The sequence below is a fragment of the Zootoca vivipara genome, chromosome 2 (genome assembly GCF_965207765.1).
Source record: "Zootoca vivipara chromosome 2, rZooViv2.hap1.1, whole genome shotgun sequence".
Taxonomy (NCBI): Eukaryota; Metazoa; Chordata; class Lepidosauria; order Squamata; family Lacertidae; genus Zootoca; species Zootoca vivipara.
In genome coordinates this window covers 86,621,104-86,636,693 of record NC_142584.1, presented here as the reverse complement: position 1 = coordinate 86,636,693, position 15,590 = coordinate 86,621,104, and the positions used below count along the sequence as shown (strand labels likewise).

The following is a 15,590-nucleotide window of genomic DNA, read 5'->3' as shown; positions in this document are numbered from 1 at the left end:
GACCTAGCAAGCAGGCCCCCTAAACCCATGCATTTACTTCCTCATCTTCGGAATGCCTAAAGTTAGAAAATGCAGTTGGGGCACATGACTTTTAGAAAATATCTGAAGGAAGCCCTGTTTAGGGAAGTTTTTAATGTTTGATGTTTTTTCATTTTTTAATTATTATTAATATTATGTTGGGAGCCACCCAGAGTGCTGGGGAAGCCAGATGTATATTATTATTATTATTATTATTATTATTATTATTATTATTATTAGTTTACTGACAGCCCTGAAAAACCCCTTTAACCAAACAAGACTGTTGCCATCCATCTTTCACTGCAATCTTCTTACCATGTCCTTGTTTTGCTTAGGATATTGGCTTTTCACAGCAGATCCGCCGGAGTAGTCATGTGCTCATGAAATGTCAGTGTTCTGGAACATTTTGAAACACTGTCAAATATAATAATTACGCTTTTGGGATTCTGGATCCCCGTACAACACGTATCCCTGGTCATTGACTGGCCAGCTGCGGTCAGGATTGTATCTTGCAGGATAGGCTGGGGACGTGCGAGGGACGTGGCTGAATATAGCATTCCCGTTGTCACGGGCTTCCTCGGGTAGAAAGAGACGCAGTTGGCTAAGAAGATGTCCTGGCCAGAAATTATTTGGGTCAGTCTTGGGATTCAGGTGGGCAAACATCTTCCTTAGCTCACTGAAAACAAAATCCAAGGAAATACTGTTAGTGTGAAAAAACAAACCAACGCACAACCACAATATTCAGGCTTCATGAAAATATTGTACAATATGAAAATACGCAAGTCTACGTAAAATGGAAAGGAGGCCTAGCTTTGGAGTAGAGTAGCGTTAGAAACTCAGATATATAAGCTAGTCGCCAAATGATGCCTTAAAACAAGGTTACAGTCACCAAAATTGAATGTCTAGTTGCCATTTTTGGGCAAGATGGCTCTTAAGTCTTATTTTTCAAATGGTGGACTGACTGTGATTGGTTCTCATTTAAACATCTGGCTCATTCAGATGACAACCTTGAGCTAGGTTAAGAGCTTTGAGAACTTAAGGGGGAAAAGTCACTTGATCCAGGGAGAGTCTTCTCTCTCTTCCCCCCCTCTCTCTGTGCCTATTCCAACCTCTTTTCCTTAATGGTGACTGCTCCTGCTCTGGCTGCACAGAAAAAGCATTTTGGTTCCTGAAATTCATGATGATTGCGCAGATCAAATACAACTGATAGAATTCTACAGGATGTGGTTTTAGTGTGTGAAAACAATCTAGATCTAAGGATCCCCAGATGATGGAGATGGCAGGCACCATCCTGACATTTATAGCATTATTACACCACTTTAACAGCCATACCTACAGAATCCTGGGGACCGTGTTTTGTTAAGGGTGCTGAGTTGTAAGGATACCCCTATTCTTCTCACAGAGCTACAATTCTCAGAGTGCAACTCCGATTTGCAGGTGACTCTGAAAACTGTAGCTCTGTGAAGGGAACAACTCTTAGCACCCTTAGCGACCACAGTTCTCAGGATTCTTTTGACTGTTTACAGTGATACCACGGTGCTTTAAAAGCATGGTGTGGACACAGCCTTAAATAAAGATGGGATGAGGAGTTTGAGGGAATGCACACAAGCAGGGAGAGAATAAAAGAGTGAAGCAGAGTTAAAGAATATTCTTGTTAAACCTAGGAACGGGAAGAAACCAAAGCAGAGTGGGGAAAAAGTGAGGAGAGGGAAGGGAGGAGGCCAACCAAACCTTTAAATCAAAAGGCTGCATGAGGAAATTCCTTCAGGTACGAATTGTTTTAAAAAACTCTTCTAAAAGAAAAGAAGAAACATTGTGTGCCATACCTTTCCACATATTGTTCCACAAGTATGCCCATTGATTCAGCTAAGGTTACGTGATAACCAGTGAAATAATTATCTGGAGGAAGCGCTTTTTTTGTGTAAGGCCTGCAAAAAGAAATCCACTGTGAGCTTAGAGGTGGCCAAGCTGGAAAGGAGAAATCTGGTGAACAGTCGACTGACAGATAGAGGAGCCCCAGACCCAACACCTATTTCTATCCAAACAGTAAATCTGAAATATTTCAGCCCGATTCCAGAGCTAATCCCTGGAAGCAAGCGTAGCAAGCGTACCACGTGTAACACACGTGGAAATATTATGCACTCATTCACACTGACTGAAGCATGCTCACTGAATGCAGTGGCTGAATTCAAAGAGAAGGCAGTAGCAACCGGTTCTGCCAGCACTGATCACCGGACAAGTCCCTGACTTATTCTGAACACTCGCCCTGCGAACACTCTTCCCCGTGTCTGCACTGGTGGTGGGAAGCAACACCTCAGCCTCCAGAATAGAGGGAGCAGCCAGCAGGCTGACGCAAAACAGGAGTGGGGAGCTTGCTTTCAGCCCAAGGACCGGATTGCGAACTGGCCCTCCTTCCATCAAGCACCTGAGGCCATCACCTGAGGCCACTTTGAAGGGGCTTGCTGCCTGCGCCGATCAGCTGACTGGTCAGTTTGCAGGCGCGTTTTGGATTCAAACCACGCCTGCACATGGATTTATTTCCTCTGCAGACTGGCAAAGCTGCTCCACTGAGGGAAAAAACATCTGATTGCGAAGCAGTGGAACCACAAACCGAACCTGTGAACAGGCAACTGCAGAGGGGCCTGCTGCTAATCAAGGAATGTCCAGCCTGTGGGCCTGCTTAGGGACAGCGGGAGACCTCATTTGGCTCACAAGGCTGTTTTCCAAACTATGCTTGCTTGTCCCACATCAAATGTCCTACGTGGCATCTGATGCGAGGGCAGGTAAGGGTGCAGCCGCAGAGCAGCAACCGGACACTTACAGTTTTCTCAGTGTCCTCAGCGGCACAGGAATGCCTCCCATCAGTTTCTTGTGTTTTTTACATTGTAATTTTATGTTGTGAACCACATTGAGATGTATGAGTATAGGGTGGTATACAAATTTAATAAGCAAAAAAGAGGCAGCCTGTATGGGAGAGGGTTTTTTTTTCTTTGAATTTATATACTGCCCTATACCCAGAGGTCTCAGGGCACTTCACAGAATAAAATCAAAATATGAAACTACAAAATACATAATCAAAATAAAAACCCAATAGCCCTGCCTCTACTTTTATGTGAGCTAAACATTTGTGCCATGTGGTTTAGAGACAGAGGCCCGAGAAGTGGCTTTTCGTCCTCACTAAGACAAGACACCAATCAGCTTTTGCAGAGTGACCAGGTCAACTTCCATAGGAAGGGGCAGTAAGGCTGTGAAAGAATAAAGCTGCAATCCTCACCACACTTACTGCTTCCGAGTAGACATGGGCAGGATTGCAGCCTGAGGGGGCCAAACTCAATGGAACAGCTCTATATTGCAAGCACCGGTAAAAATCTAGGATAACTCCCAGCAGATTGAACACATACTTCATTACTTTCCAAAACTCTCTGTATGACTTATAGCGGGTGTTAAGGCTCTTGTCTGTTTTTTGGACCTCTGGCTTCTTAACCTCTGTCGTCTTCTTTCTATGGGAGAAGGATAAACAATTTGTTTAGAGACACCAAGAGGGGAATAGAGGGAGAAGACAAGAAAACACCCAGAACAGCGTTTGTCCGCAAGCCTCCTACTATTTTTGCAGCAGCAAAGCAGCAAAAATGCTGTTGTTCAAATGTGGCTGAGGAAATGATTTTAAGCCAGTGACACAGTATTGGAGGCCGTAGGCAGGCTGTGCTCTGAAGCAGGGGCATGGATGTGGCATAGAAATCCTAAGACCTTCCAGTCCAGCGTTCTGGACTTTGCATCAGCTAGTGCCGTTGCTTTTGCTCGTACCAGGTGAGGCATCCGATGCTCAAAGTCCACCCCCTCACTTACTTCAAGCCTTGGTGCTGTTCAAGCCTCAGGAGCATTTCCCGCAGTTCTTGGGGCTGCATTAAGGTACAGTGGTACCTCGGGTTAAGAACTTAATTCGTTCTGGAGGTCCGTTCTTAACCTGAAACGGTTCTTAACCTGAGGTACCACTTTAGCTAATGGGGCCTCCTGCCGCCGCCACACGATTTCTGTTCTCATCCTGAAGCAAAATTCTTAACCCGAGGTACTCTTTCTGGGTTAGCGGAGTCTGTAACCTGAAGCGTCTGTAACCTAAGGTACCACTGTATGGTACTCCAGTCAAGAAGAAGAAGAAGAGTTTGGGTTGATATCCCGCTTTATCACTACCCAAAGGAGTCTCAAAGTGGCTAACATTCTCCTTTCCCTTCCTCCCCCACAACAAACACTCTGTGAGGTGGGTGGGGCTGAGAGACTTCAGAGAAGTGTGACTAGCCCAAGGTCACCCAGCAGCTGCATGTGGAGGTGCGGGGACGCGAACCCGGCTCCCCAGATTACGGGTCTACCACTCTTAACCACTACACCACACTGGCTCAAAACCAGGCACCCTAACCTTATGCAGCTAACAGCCTATATTCCCTGTGAAAGTTGCCCAGAACACCCATGGACAATGGACAATTAAGCCAGGGAGCTGTGGACTGAAAGTGCCCAATCGATTCAAAATGCTCAGTTGCCTGGCTTTGGTTGCAGCAAGGAAATTCCAGCATGAGAATTTGCAAGGACTTCTCTGCTGATTGTACAGGAACTGTAATAGGATATTATCTTCAAACCAAACCAAACCAAACCTATTTGTATATCTTCTTGACTTCAAAACAAAAACAAAAACCAAACAAACCTTTTTTTGTCTCCCGAAGTGCTTGATTGTTCTGACAGCAATCTTGATCGGTACATAGATTGGTCATAATAACCTCCAGGTTGTCTCATCCTGCGGAAATGGTTCCCCTCTCTTACAATTTTGTCCGGTGGGTAGAGCAACGCTGATGGTACAGAAAACGAAAATTTTAAAAGAAAGAAATAAGTGGGGCATTACAGTCAACCCACATAACAGTGACATTTCTACCTTAGCTATAAAAATAATCCTAGGTAGGTTCAAGCAACTTGTGGATTTTCCCATGACTCACTTGAGTGGTAGACCTCTAGAGCAGACAGCTTGCCTGAAAGAGCCCAACACGAGCCGGTTCATCTGATTTAATTGGGTGTTGCTGGCATAACTCTGCATCAGCCAATCTCCCTCTCCCCTTTCCCTAGCTTACAGAACTTGGATGGGCATTGCCCGCGCTCTAAAGCCTACCTTCCTAAGATCAAGAAATGCAGCCAAGTTGGTGTGCTTGTGGAGCACTTGTATGGAATCGCAGGATACCAACAGGCTGTATGTTAAGTTCCGCAGTGAAGCCCTACACAATCTTTACTCGGAAATAAGTCCGCTAGAACACAACTCCCTAAGCAAGTGGGTTTAGGGTTGTAACCTGAGTCAACTGTATTCTTTGTTATACCAGATCCACCATCCACCAAACCTTAGAACAACTACGTAACAGTGTTATTCTGCCTAGGTATTTTTTTGGGGGGGGGGGGGGGTTAGCAGGTGACTCCGACCCTGAGCCAGTGTAAATACCACCCTGCTTTGATGATATATATACAGCACTCCCTCCAGTCCCCTTGTTTCACCATACCCCTTTTCAGCATCTTCTCGGTAAGCGGGATGCCGTATTTTTCACACAGCTTGAGACACTGAGTGTAGACCAGGTGGCAAGCCATCCGGTGTTTGTCCACCAGCTCTCCCATTTCACCCTGGATGGTGCTCGGAAAGCAGTGGCCGTCCACAACCGCGTCTCCGGATTTTACAAGCTGACACTGTTCTGCGTACTCTATGGGGTTGGTCTTTCTCTGCAACGGAAAGACATTGCCTCTGTTGTTACAAAACATCTCAACGCCGCTGAGAATTAAAGGACCTACTAATACTGGGCTTGCGGGGAAGTGTGGTCCTCCAGATATTGTCGGGACAGCAACTCCTCTCAATTCTAATCAACAGGACTGATGGCCAGGGATGATGGGATTATTGGTTCAACAGCAGGTTTCCCAGTCATGACCTTATGCATTCCTGACCTTTCTAACCCTGAGGAAAGACTGCTGTCGGGGTGGGGAGCCTGTGTCCCAGCCGGTGTTGCTGCACTCCAAGTCCCATCAGCCCCAGCCAGCATGGCCAACAGTCAAGGATGGTGGGAGTTGGAGTTCAACGACAACAACTGGAGGGACATGAGTTCCCACCCCCGATCTGTGAAAAGGTACCTGAAAATGGTCCGAAAAGCTTCCCCCCCAAAAAACTTCTCCCTTCCTCCTGCAGCCTTTTAGTGACCCCAAAATCTGCTCTGAGGGAAGGGGGAATGAGTGTGGAAGGTAATGCTGGGGACAGAAAATGGAAAGAGAAATTGCTGAAAGGAGCGTCCAGTTAGCAGGGGGATTTGACTCACTGCTGTGAATGGAGTAAGTCTAACTTGCAAAACCCAAGGTTTGGGGCCAACTCGACAGAGTAAGACAGCGTTCGAGGAGTAACTCGACATTTCTTTTTACAGCGTCGAAGGTGGCTTGAAAGAGGGATCACTACTTATGGCCTCCAGAGTCAAAGCAAGAGAACAAAGGTGCAAAGAGTTCTGCCGCAGAAACACGGTACCTTAGCCCGCCGTTTCATTTCCCGGTATCTTTTCCCAGCTTCCTCCATCTGATTATAAGTTAGACGCCTGCGGTCTACTTCGGTGTTGATGGGGGGAACTTCAAGCCGGCATATCTTTGCTTCACCATGTTTGGAGAATGTAACGCTTTTCCTACAAGACTTGTGTGGTGCGGAAGGTGGGAGCTCTTCTGCTTCTTTCAGAAGGAGAGAAAGGGGGAAAGAGACACTGCATTATAAACCTGTCAGAATTCCTCACACACACGAAATCTGCGCCGTGACCACCAGCAAGCACCTATCGCCTGACAGTTGAATGCCTTTTCCCTCATGCTGGCTCATTCTCTCTCTTCATGGGACGACTTCATGAGATATTTTTCCTCACAGGGCTCTTCAAAGTGAACAGTAGCCATTCTTGTCATGAAATTCTACTCAGTATTGATCCAGAGCAGAACTCCAATGTTTAGTTAGTAGAGTAAAAACTTAAAACACGTTGCAGGATTCCCCAAAAATAGACCAGAGGCAATTAATATTGAATCCAGCAGAGCTTTACTGCTACTGAAGGCAAATGAACATAATGGTCACAAATCCAATACATTCAGGATTGGCACAGTCCATAAGAAATCCAGCTGCAGCAGACTTAACTTAAACTTACAATAACTTATAATAAGCCTAAACCTTAACACTAAGCATACTATGTACAGAACACCACACCCGAAGGAAAAGAGATAGAAAGAGAAAGAGAAACCCAGGCTCCTTCTGGCCCTAATACTTTTATAGCCAGCGTGACATTGACTGAAAGAGATAAGAGAACCAGTTTAAACCATCTGTCCTCAGCTTCTCAGAAGGAATAACCCTCACATCAGTAACCTTCTGCTTGTTTCTTTCACACAGAGAATCCTCCAGAACCCTATTGAATTAATTAGAAAAGATCAATACTTTCTGCACTAAGAAATGCAAACTGACAATTCTGGCCTGTTGTATTAAAAGAAAGCAATTCCCTTGAAATACTTATTTGAGAGTAATCACCTCAAATCCAGTACGGCTTACTTCTGGGAGCATCTGCACTGCACTGGGAATTCTAATCTGAGGTACAGACTCATAGAACTGTGGAATTGGAAGGGACCCAAAGGGTCCTCAAGTCCAAAGCAGGTAGCTATGGTGAAAACCAAAACAAAGCAGCCCTTATTTCTGATATTAATTCAGAACGCTTTTGCCTCTGGCTCCACCTCTACTGGCCTGCAGCCCCTAACAGATTACACACACACCACTGAAGGAAATACAGCTCTTGACATAAAAAGCCTGTACTTTTGACTCTAAATTGCATTTGTTGGGGTTTCCTTGGAGTTGGCACAGCAAAGGGGCACTTTTCCCTGCACCTTTGTCCCTGGCCAGCAGGAGTGGAAGAACTGCAGCGGCAGCTCCTTAGCTTCTGACTATGGGCTAGGATGGCAGCCTTACAAGATATTGTATTGGACAGCAGAGTATCTTTTGAAGAAGAGCGAAAGCATGGACTGAAAACTGAGGGTGGCCTCCCCACCCCCCGCTGGCATGGTTTGCTGGATGGCCCAGGGCCGGCGCATCCATTAAGGCGAACTAGGCAGCTGCCTAGGGTGCCAAAATGGAGGGGGCGCTGGCCAGCCTGCCCGCCGCCCACCTGAAGCCGCTGAGTTCGGCGCTCCTTCCGTGCCCCTGATGGCCAGGCGCCCTGGCGCCTTGCGCCACCCAGCCCGGGCCTAGGGACGGGGCCCTCCCTGCTCGCTCGCTCAAGCCGGGCCTACTCCTCCAGCAGCTAGCACGCCGAGATTGGGCTCCAGAGGAAGCAGGGGAAGGCCGCGCCAGAAACAGGGAAGGCTGCTAGCTGACAAGGTAAAGAGACTGCTTTTTACCCCTTCCCCTCACCAACAACCAAGGAACTCTCTTTTTATTTTATTTTTTCTACTTTTTATTTTTTCTATTTTCTATTTTTTTTATTTTTTCCCCTATTTTTTTATTTCATCTGGGAAATTGGGGGGGGGGAGAAGGTGATCTCGCCTAGGGCGCAAAAAACCCTAGCACCGGCCCTGGGTTGGCCCAGTCATGCCACTCAATTATTTTACGTGAATACTGACGCCGCAAGACCATTGCTGCTGGAGATGAAAAGTTATTCAGATATGATTCAAACACACCTTTCAAACATGTAGGCCAAACATGCCTTTCATTCCCATCTGTAATCAGCTTGGGTTAGCAAGGCTCTTAGAAATCCTTGGAGGTGCAGGATAAATTGCTACGATACACACTGGAGTCCCAACTTAATTTTTTTGTACAAGGAATTCCTGTGATAACCTTTATTACAACCACCAGCAACTGAAGCTGAAAACTTCATCCCCCGTTAGCGACGTCAAGACAACAGAACCATGTCCTAACACTTTTGCTTGTTTGTTTACCTGGCTTTGATTCTTTAGGCTGCCTCCATTGGTCTCTTATGTTATCTGTCCATATTTTCTGACACTGAACCAGGTCATCATTGCTTATATAATTCACTTTCTTTGACATCATGAGGTAGGTGACCACCTCTTCCAGGTCAGTTGTACTGAGAGGAATGTTGGTCTGTAAACAAGTATAAAATCAAAACTGTAATCATCAGGTCCAATCACAGTAAGATTGAAGATATGTGACCACCAAACTGAAGAGAAAGAGTCACTCCTTATTGCAATCATCTGCCTTATCTTTGTACGTTCTTCACAAAATATGCACGTTTGAAATGCATTATATCCTAAAAATACACATTAAGTATGCATTTTAACCTAGTACAGTGGTGCCTCGCTAGATGAACGCCCTGCAAGACGAATTTTTCGCTTAACGAAAGGATTTTTCGAGCAGAGGTTGCCTCGCTACATGAATTCGCATTACGAAAAATTCGTCTAGCGAATTGCGGTTTCCCATAGGAATGCACTGGAATTCAATTAATGCGTTCCTATGGGCAAAAAATAAAATAAAATAAAATTCAATGCATTCCTATGGGATTCGCTAGACAAATTTTTCGTTATAAGAATTGACCCGTGGAACGAATTAAATTCGTCTAGCGAGGCACCAGTGTATGTGCTTAATTTTAATGTATATTTTTTGATATAGTTTTTGTGCCGAGAACCATATCAGCAAAGTGCGAAAACCGAAAGGGTGATTTCATTTCGATCAGCGTATTCGCCCGGGAAGGAGAATTCAGAACCCGTTATATTCAAATGCTGACCCACTGAAATCCTTCAGCATCCGTACTGTGTGTGCCCCTGTTAGCAGCAAGTGAAATGATGTACAGTAGTTGCTGTGCAAGAGGATGCCTGTGCCCTGGCTAGGAGCATAAGCATATAGAAGCTGTGCACACATCCTTCAACGTAAAAGGAATCAAGTGTGCGAAAAAGGGTTGAATGTGTGATTCCCATGGCTGGGAAGCAACAACCGAAAATCCCCACCCAGGAACATCTACCCAATCTCTCTGTCTAAACATGGACATGGTTTATAAGTAGTCTTTGCCACTTACTTCTTGGATTATTTTAATGAAGTCGTCTCTCTTGAACCTCATCGTCTTGGTGATGTCTGATTTCTTAAAGAGGTCCACCAGCTTGAGTTTCTGCTTGTGCAGAAGGTTTTGCAGCGTCATGAGCGACTTGGGGAAAGGAGCGTGGATACGAGGGACGACAATCTTGTGTGGTGGCTTCGGTATCACATTCTGAAAAACATTGGGCAGGGATGGAAAAAGACATGTAAAACTTTCTTCCTGCGAAGAAGAAACGTTCTCATTGGTCATAGGAACACAAAAGAACCAGCCAATCAGTCATCACAATGAACACAACATTATGAAGCCATGTAGCCAATAAGAGCTGGCGATGTGTTGATGTTGACGGCAAGAAAAACAATTCCCATTGACTCTGAAAAGAGGGAACAGTTAAGTGTCCCTTTTGATCAGGTGAGCAAGCTGAACTCCCTGTCATGCTGCAAGTTTTCTTACTGGCCAGGATTGCAAAACAAGCCTGTTCCCCTGAGCCAAATGCAGTTTGTGGAGTTGCGGGTGATGAGTTGAGGCAGAATGTGGCAGGCAATTCCCAATTAACATGGGGTTTGTTGCAAGGCACTGCACATTTAAGTGAAATTGAGTATATTTGAAGAACCACCATTGAAAAAGTCTGCAAACACCCCGCCCCACCCTGCCCTTTTCCTGACGCTTCCGGGTCACTTCCAGGTTTGGCGCGATGCATGCATGCACGGTCACACACATATTGGACGCACCTAAAACAGTCGCTGTCTGTATATATACATTCACATCCCATTGAAGAGGATACACTGTAAAAAAACTGTGTCTACTTTTGCTTCCAGATACACATGTCCATGCATATTGCATTACAGTGGTACCTCGGTTTAAGTACACAATTGGTTCCGGAAGTCTGTACTTAACCTGAAGCGTACTTAACCTGAAGCGAACGTTCCCATTGAAAGTAATGGAAAGTGGATTAATCCATTCCAGACGGGTCTGCAGAGTACTTAACCTGAAAGTACTCAAACCGAGGCGTACTTAAACCGATGTATGACTGTACCTTAACAAAATGCCCATTGGCTGCACATCCCTGTCCTCATCCTGCCCTAATCAGGATCTATGCTTGATGGGATTGTGGCAGGAGAGGGTTAAGGTTAGCTGCTTGGCAACAGAGACTCGCTCTCTCCCCCCCCCCCAATATCCTTCCTGGTGCAAAGGTTTTTAACCTTTCATATGTATGTGTGTGTGTGTGTGTGTGTGTGTGTGTGTGTGTGTATGACCTTGTTGTTATATTTGTTACATTGTTCTATTTTTGTTAATGGATATTGTGAAAGAGTAATAGCTGAGATGGGGGAAATGAAAACCTCCATTTCGGGTCTTTACGGTCTTCAGTACCTTAAATCAGTCAGTCAGTCAAATTTGTCCGATCTGCTGAGCTGCTAAGACACAGGCAGAAACCTTATAAGTAGAATATTTATCCCAACCCATCAACAAATTATGTATTTCTCCCCCTATTCAAAACTGAAACTCCCTAGAGAATTCTACGAGATAGCACACAGGGAGCAAAACTGCCTTAAATCTCAAAACAGCTGAGTTGTTGAGGCCAGCTGTGGCTCTCTGTGGCACTATGAACTTGCAAGTTCCTAATAAGTTCCAACACTCTGTCACACAGGCAATCCCTAATTTACCCGGCCCCGGGGAGGGGGTGCGTTCCGGATCATTGCGCTCTTGCGTAAAACTGCAAACCCACTGAAAAAGTCTCCAAACACCCAGTACTACCCTTTTAGTGACGTCTTTATGACGTTTCTGGGTTACTTCCGGGTTTGGCATTGTGTGTGTGACAGCACATACATTGGTCACACCTAAAACAGAAGGAGAGGGAATCAGGCAGTCGGAGCCAACATCCTGGGCTAACTGTAAGTAAGAAGGCAGGCAGGTGGGGGCTAGCTGAGGGCAGGCAAAGATGGGGGGGGGGTGCCCTGCCACACTAGCCCCAAAAGGACCAGCCTCCACCACTTACCTCAAGGGTGTCATCTTCCCACAACTTGGCTTGCACTTTAGTCTTCAATGCTTCCTTGTATTCTTGTATCCTCCTCAGCACATTTTGTTCCTGCTCACTGATGGGCTCTTTCCTCATAAGCCACTCCTCAAGGTCCACACAGTTCAGCAGATTCTGCAGTTCTATTCTTCCCATGATCCAAGCTTCCAGCTCTTGCAGGTCTGCCTCCTCTTTCAGAGCGGTTTTATCTTCAACCTCTGGAGGTTTTCCTGAGTCCACAGGTTTCTGCTCTGGAGCGGGAAGTTCAGGCGGGTGAGGCCTGGGCCCGCGAACCGCCATTTCACCCATAGGAGGGGCGATGAGAATGCGACGTCGAGATCTGGGGGGCCCGAATCTGCTTGCTTTCACTTTGAGGAAAAAATGTGGATAAGCCTCTCTGATCTTGAACTGTTGAAAGCAGTGATCTAAAACCCAGTCCAGGTTTTCGGCGGGGGAGTCTTCGCACGATGCTTCATTTGACATAGCTTCGCCTTCGCTGAACGAAGGGATGAGGAAGTTAAATTTACCCCAATAAAACGAAAGCTTGTTTTATATCCCTCCCCCTCAAAGATAAGTCTCTTTCCATTAGACCTCCACCAGGAATGGATAATTCTGCTCTTTCTGCACTGTGTTTGATCTGACCATTCAATCACAGTTACACAAGGGCACAATTACAGGCTCTCTCTGAGACACACCATAGTAATGGCTAATGAACAAACAGAAAAAAATAATAAAATAAAAAAAATGAAGAAACAGAAGGGGCTGGAGTGTCTCTATGGCTGGGCAGTTCTTTCTCTTACTGAACACATACTAGATAAACTGTTTGGCGTATAACAAAACGTGCTTGTTTGTTTATTAAAAAAAATATTGCATGTAACCAGTGTTCAGATTAATATATGTGTGTGGCGGCGGCGGCGGGGGGAGGAGGACGGGATTGCTTACTTTATGTGATGGCCTCACCCACTATTGTTTTTAGAAAGGGATGGAGAGGGGGACAGTAATTTGACAAAAACTACAGGGGGCTGGAGCTTGCAGATTTCTTAAAGGGCTCTCATACCTAATTGCCCCCCCCCCCCAGCATCCATAAGCTGGGCACCACATTTCATTACTTCAATGTGCAATTTGCGTGCATGGCGCATTACTGTCGTATATAGAACAATAAATTCATGGGGAAGGACTGCATTTATTCATGGCATAGGAACTACATGTGTTACTTGTTTCGCCCAATGAGCGGATAGTTGAGAAGACAACCCAGAACAGGTGTCTTCAAAGTCTGACACCTCAGCTTGGGTTGCCTGCTGGGTGATTGTGGCCCTGTGTCTCAGCTATCATGCTCTGGGAAACATCAGTGTACAGTACAGAAAGAATGCCTCTTTCAGTTGCTCACTCAGTGCCATTGTATAATAGCAGGAAGCAACTTAAAAGCCAAATCCCACACTATGCTCGTGAGAAAGAAAGAAAGAACTACTTGGTAAATTGTACCAGATAGTTAAGATTGCCAGTTTTAAAGGTTTTTTACATATCTACACACCCTTCTTTCATAAGGAAAAACAAACCAGATTTTACAATACTAAAATTAGTCTACCCCTATTTCTTTACAAGCAAAGAACAACCTCTTGGGGGGGGGGTTATTGTCTTTTATATGCTGTAAGGAATGTTGATGTTTTATATGAATGCTTCCCTGTTCTGTTTTATAATTTATTTATGTATGAGTTTTTCTATGTAACTTGCTTAGATACCTTTTAGTTGACAACTTTGGGCCCATCGTGAGGGCACCCCATTGGCCATCTCCAATAAACACTAACAGTTCCTAAGTACTGCACTACTGAATTCACGTCCAAAAAACCCCTACTGAACTAGTTGTTTATAAAGAGTTATCTGTGCGAAACGGGCTCCGCAAGGCCTCATGTAGCAGTCTACAAACCTCTTGGGCGAAGAAAGGACACTTAGCCGAGGTTGTTGCGATGAAATGCTAAATTGCCGCGATCCACGCCGAGCGCCTGATGTTGGCGAGGACCAGCTCATCTGGTCCATTTTGGTCGACATTTCGGTGTACAATCGGACGCCTCCTTAACGAAAAACTCGTCCGGTGGGTTTTTCAGAAGAAACTCAGAAAAAAAGCCTTCTTCTCATCTCAGATCGGCAGAGAGGAAAGAAGAAGCAGAGGACGAACCCCTTCTTTCTCTCCTGTAGCCCTCAAGCGGCCCTGGTAGCAAAAGGGCAAGGTCCGCGTTGTTCTTTCTTACGCATATGCGTTAGAGCACAAGGCAAGAGTTGCATTTTGGCGGGCGCCAAGGCAACAGCCGCGGCCGCCGGCAGCTGATTGGCCGAGAGACGCCGGCCCGAACGTTGTGTCGGCAACCCTGGGAAGCAGCTCGCGCCAATCCTGCGCGGCAATGAATGGCTCGGCGTCGCTCTTGCGCCTGGATAGGGGATTCTCGAGACGTGGCCCGTAAAGCGGGAAGGAGAGTGGACGTGGCGCAGGCTTTTGGTTTGCCCGCAAAAAAAAAGGCAGGCAAAATCCCACTGAAGTCAGCGGGGAATGCGCGTAGCTCTCAAGGTGAAGCACAAGTTAACACTTAAATCGGTTTCTGTACTTCCGCGTCTATGCAGCTGGCCGAGCAAGAGTAAGCTTCCCAGAGCGACTTTTTCATAGTCGGTTGCCATATTTCAAACAGTGAAAATCCGGAGCTTTCTTGGGCAAAGTTGTTGAACTTTTTTTTTAACTCCCCACCCCCACCCCCTGCCGTTTCTGAGCTATTTTTATGGAAAATCGGCATGGGCTGCCGCACACCCGAAGTTTCCTGGGCATCCAATCCAATTCCACCAGGATGCCGTTAGAGACAGCGGTATTCCGTATATAACCGGCAAATTCCAGACGTATGGCAACCCTATTTCCATAGGAGCCAACTCTTAGGAGCTGACGGGTCTTCGCCCCCCCTAAAATATTTGAGGGAGCCCACCCACCTCCAGTTGATGGGCAGTGCCATTCAAAGTGTTTGTGCCATGTCATGTGATCCAATTTTGCGGGGCAGGCCTCCCCCCTCCCCATATTTTATTCCAAGTTTGCACCCCTGTCTACTTCACTATTCATCCTGCAGCTCCTAAATTCTAGAGCATGAACACTGCCCATCATGAAATTGTTTGGCTATATAAAAAACAAACCATCTCATTGCTGGGACAGTCCCACTAAATATGTTTCTTTGGCAACATTCATGAATATTTCGTATGTTAAGTACCAATGAAAACTTTGTATTCCACTATGAAATATATTTTATGGCACTCATTCTTTTCCAAGTTTTATATGATTATTTTATTCTCTTGTAATTTTATTTTTCCTCTTTTTATTATTGCTTTCAAATACAGATAGGGTGAACTCACAGAATCAGCAGGTTGCCACAATCAGCCATTTGGAACTATATTTTCTATTAAGGCCACTTACTTTTATTTAAGGAAATTAGATGTTTTCACTCTAACAAACACTGCTCTTTGCAGTTTTCTTTGCC

General features: G+C 45.6%; 1 protein-coding gene across 3 annotated transcripts; it reads right to left on the bottom strand.

Moving 5' to 3' along the window:
- Positions 1–294: 294 nt before the first annotated feature.
- EFCAB12 (EF-hand calcium binding domain 12) lies at positions 295–14,324 on the bottom strand. Of its 3 annotated transcripts, none has more exons than XM_035108090.3 (10): positions 14,009–14,324; positions 12,067–12,580; positions 10,056–10,244; positions 8,965–9,127; positions 6,545–6,738; positions 5,547–5,760; positions 4,712–4,853; positions 3,420–3,518; positions 1,845–1,946; positions 295–694 (listed from the first exon to the last, which is right to left on the bottom strand). In XM_035108090.3, the coding sequence occupies exons 1-10, from the start codon at positions 14,128–14,130 to the stop codon at positions 436–438; spliced, it is 1,998 nt and encodes a 665-aa protein (XP_034963981.3). In that variant the 5' UTR covers positions 14,131–14,324; the 3' UTR covers positions 295–435. The 3 variants fall into 3 exon arrangements, with proteins under 3 accessions (XP_034963981.3, XP_034963982.3, XP_034963983.3); XM_035108091.3 differs by having other exon boundaries at positions 6,545–6,735; positions 14,009–14,279; XM_035108092.3 differs by having other exon boundaries at positions 6,545–6,732; positions 14,009–14,279.
- Positions 14,325–15,590: the final 1,266 nt, after the last annotated feature.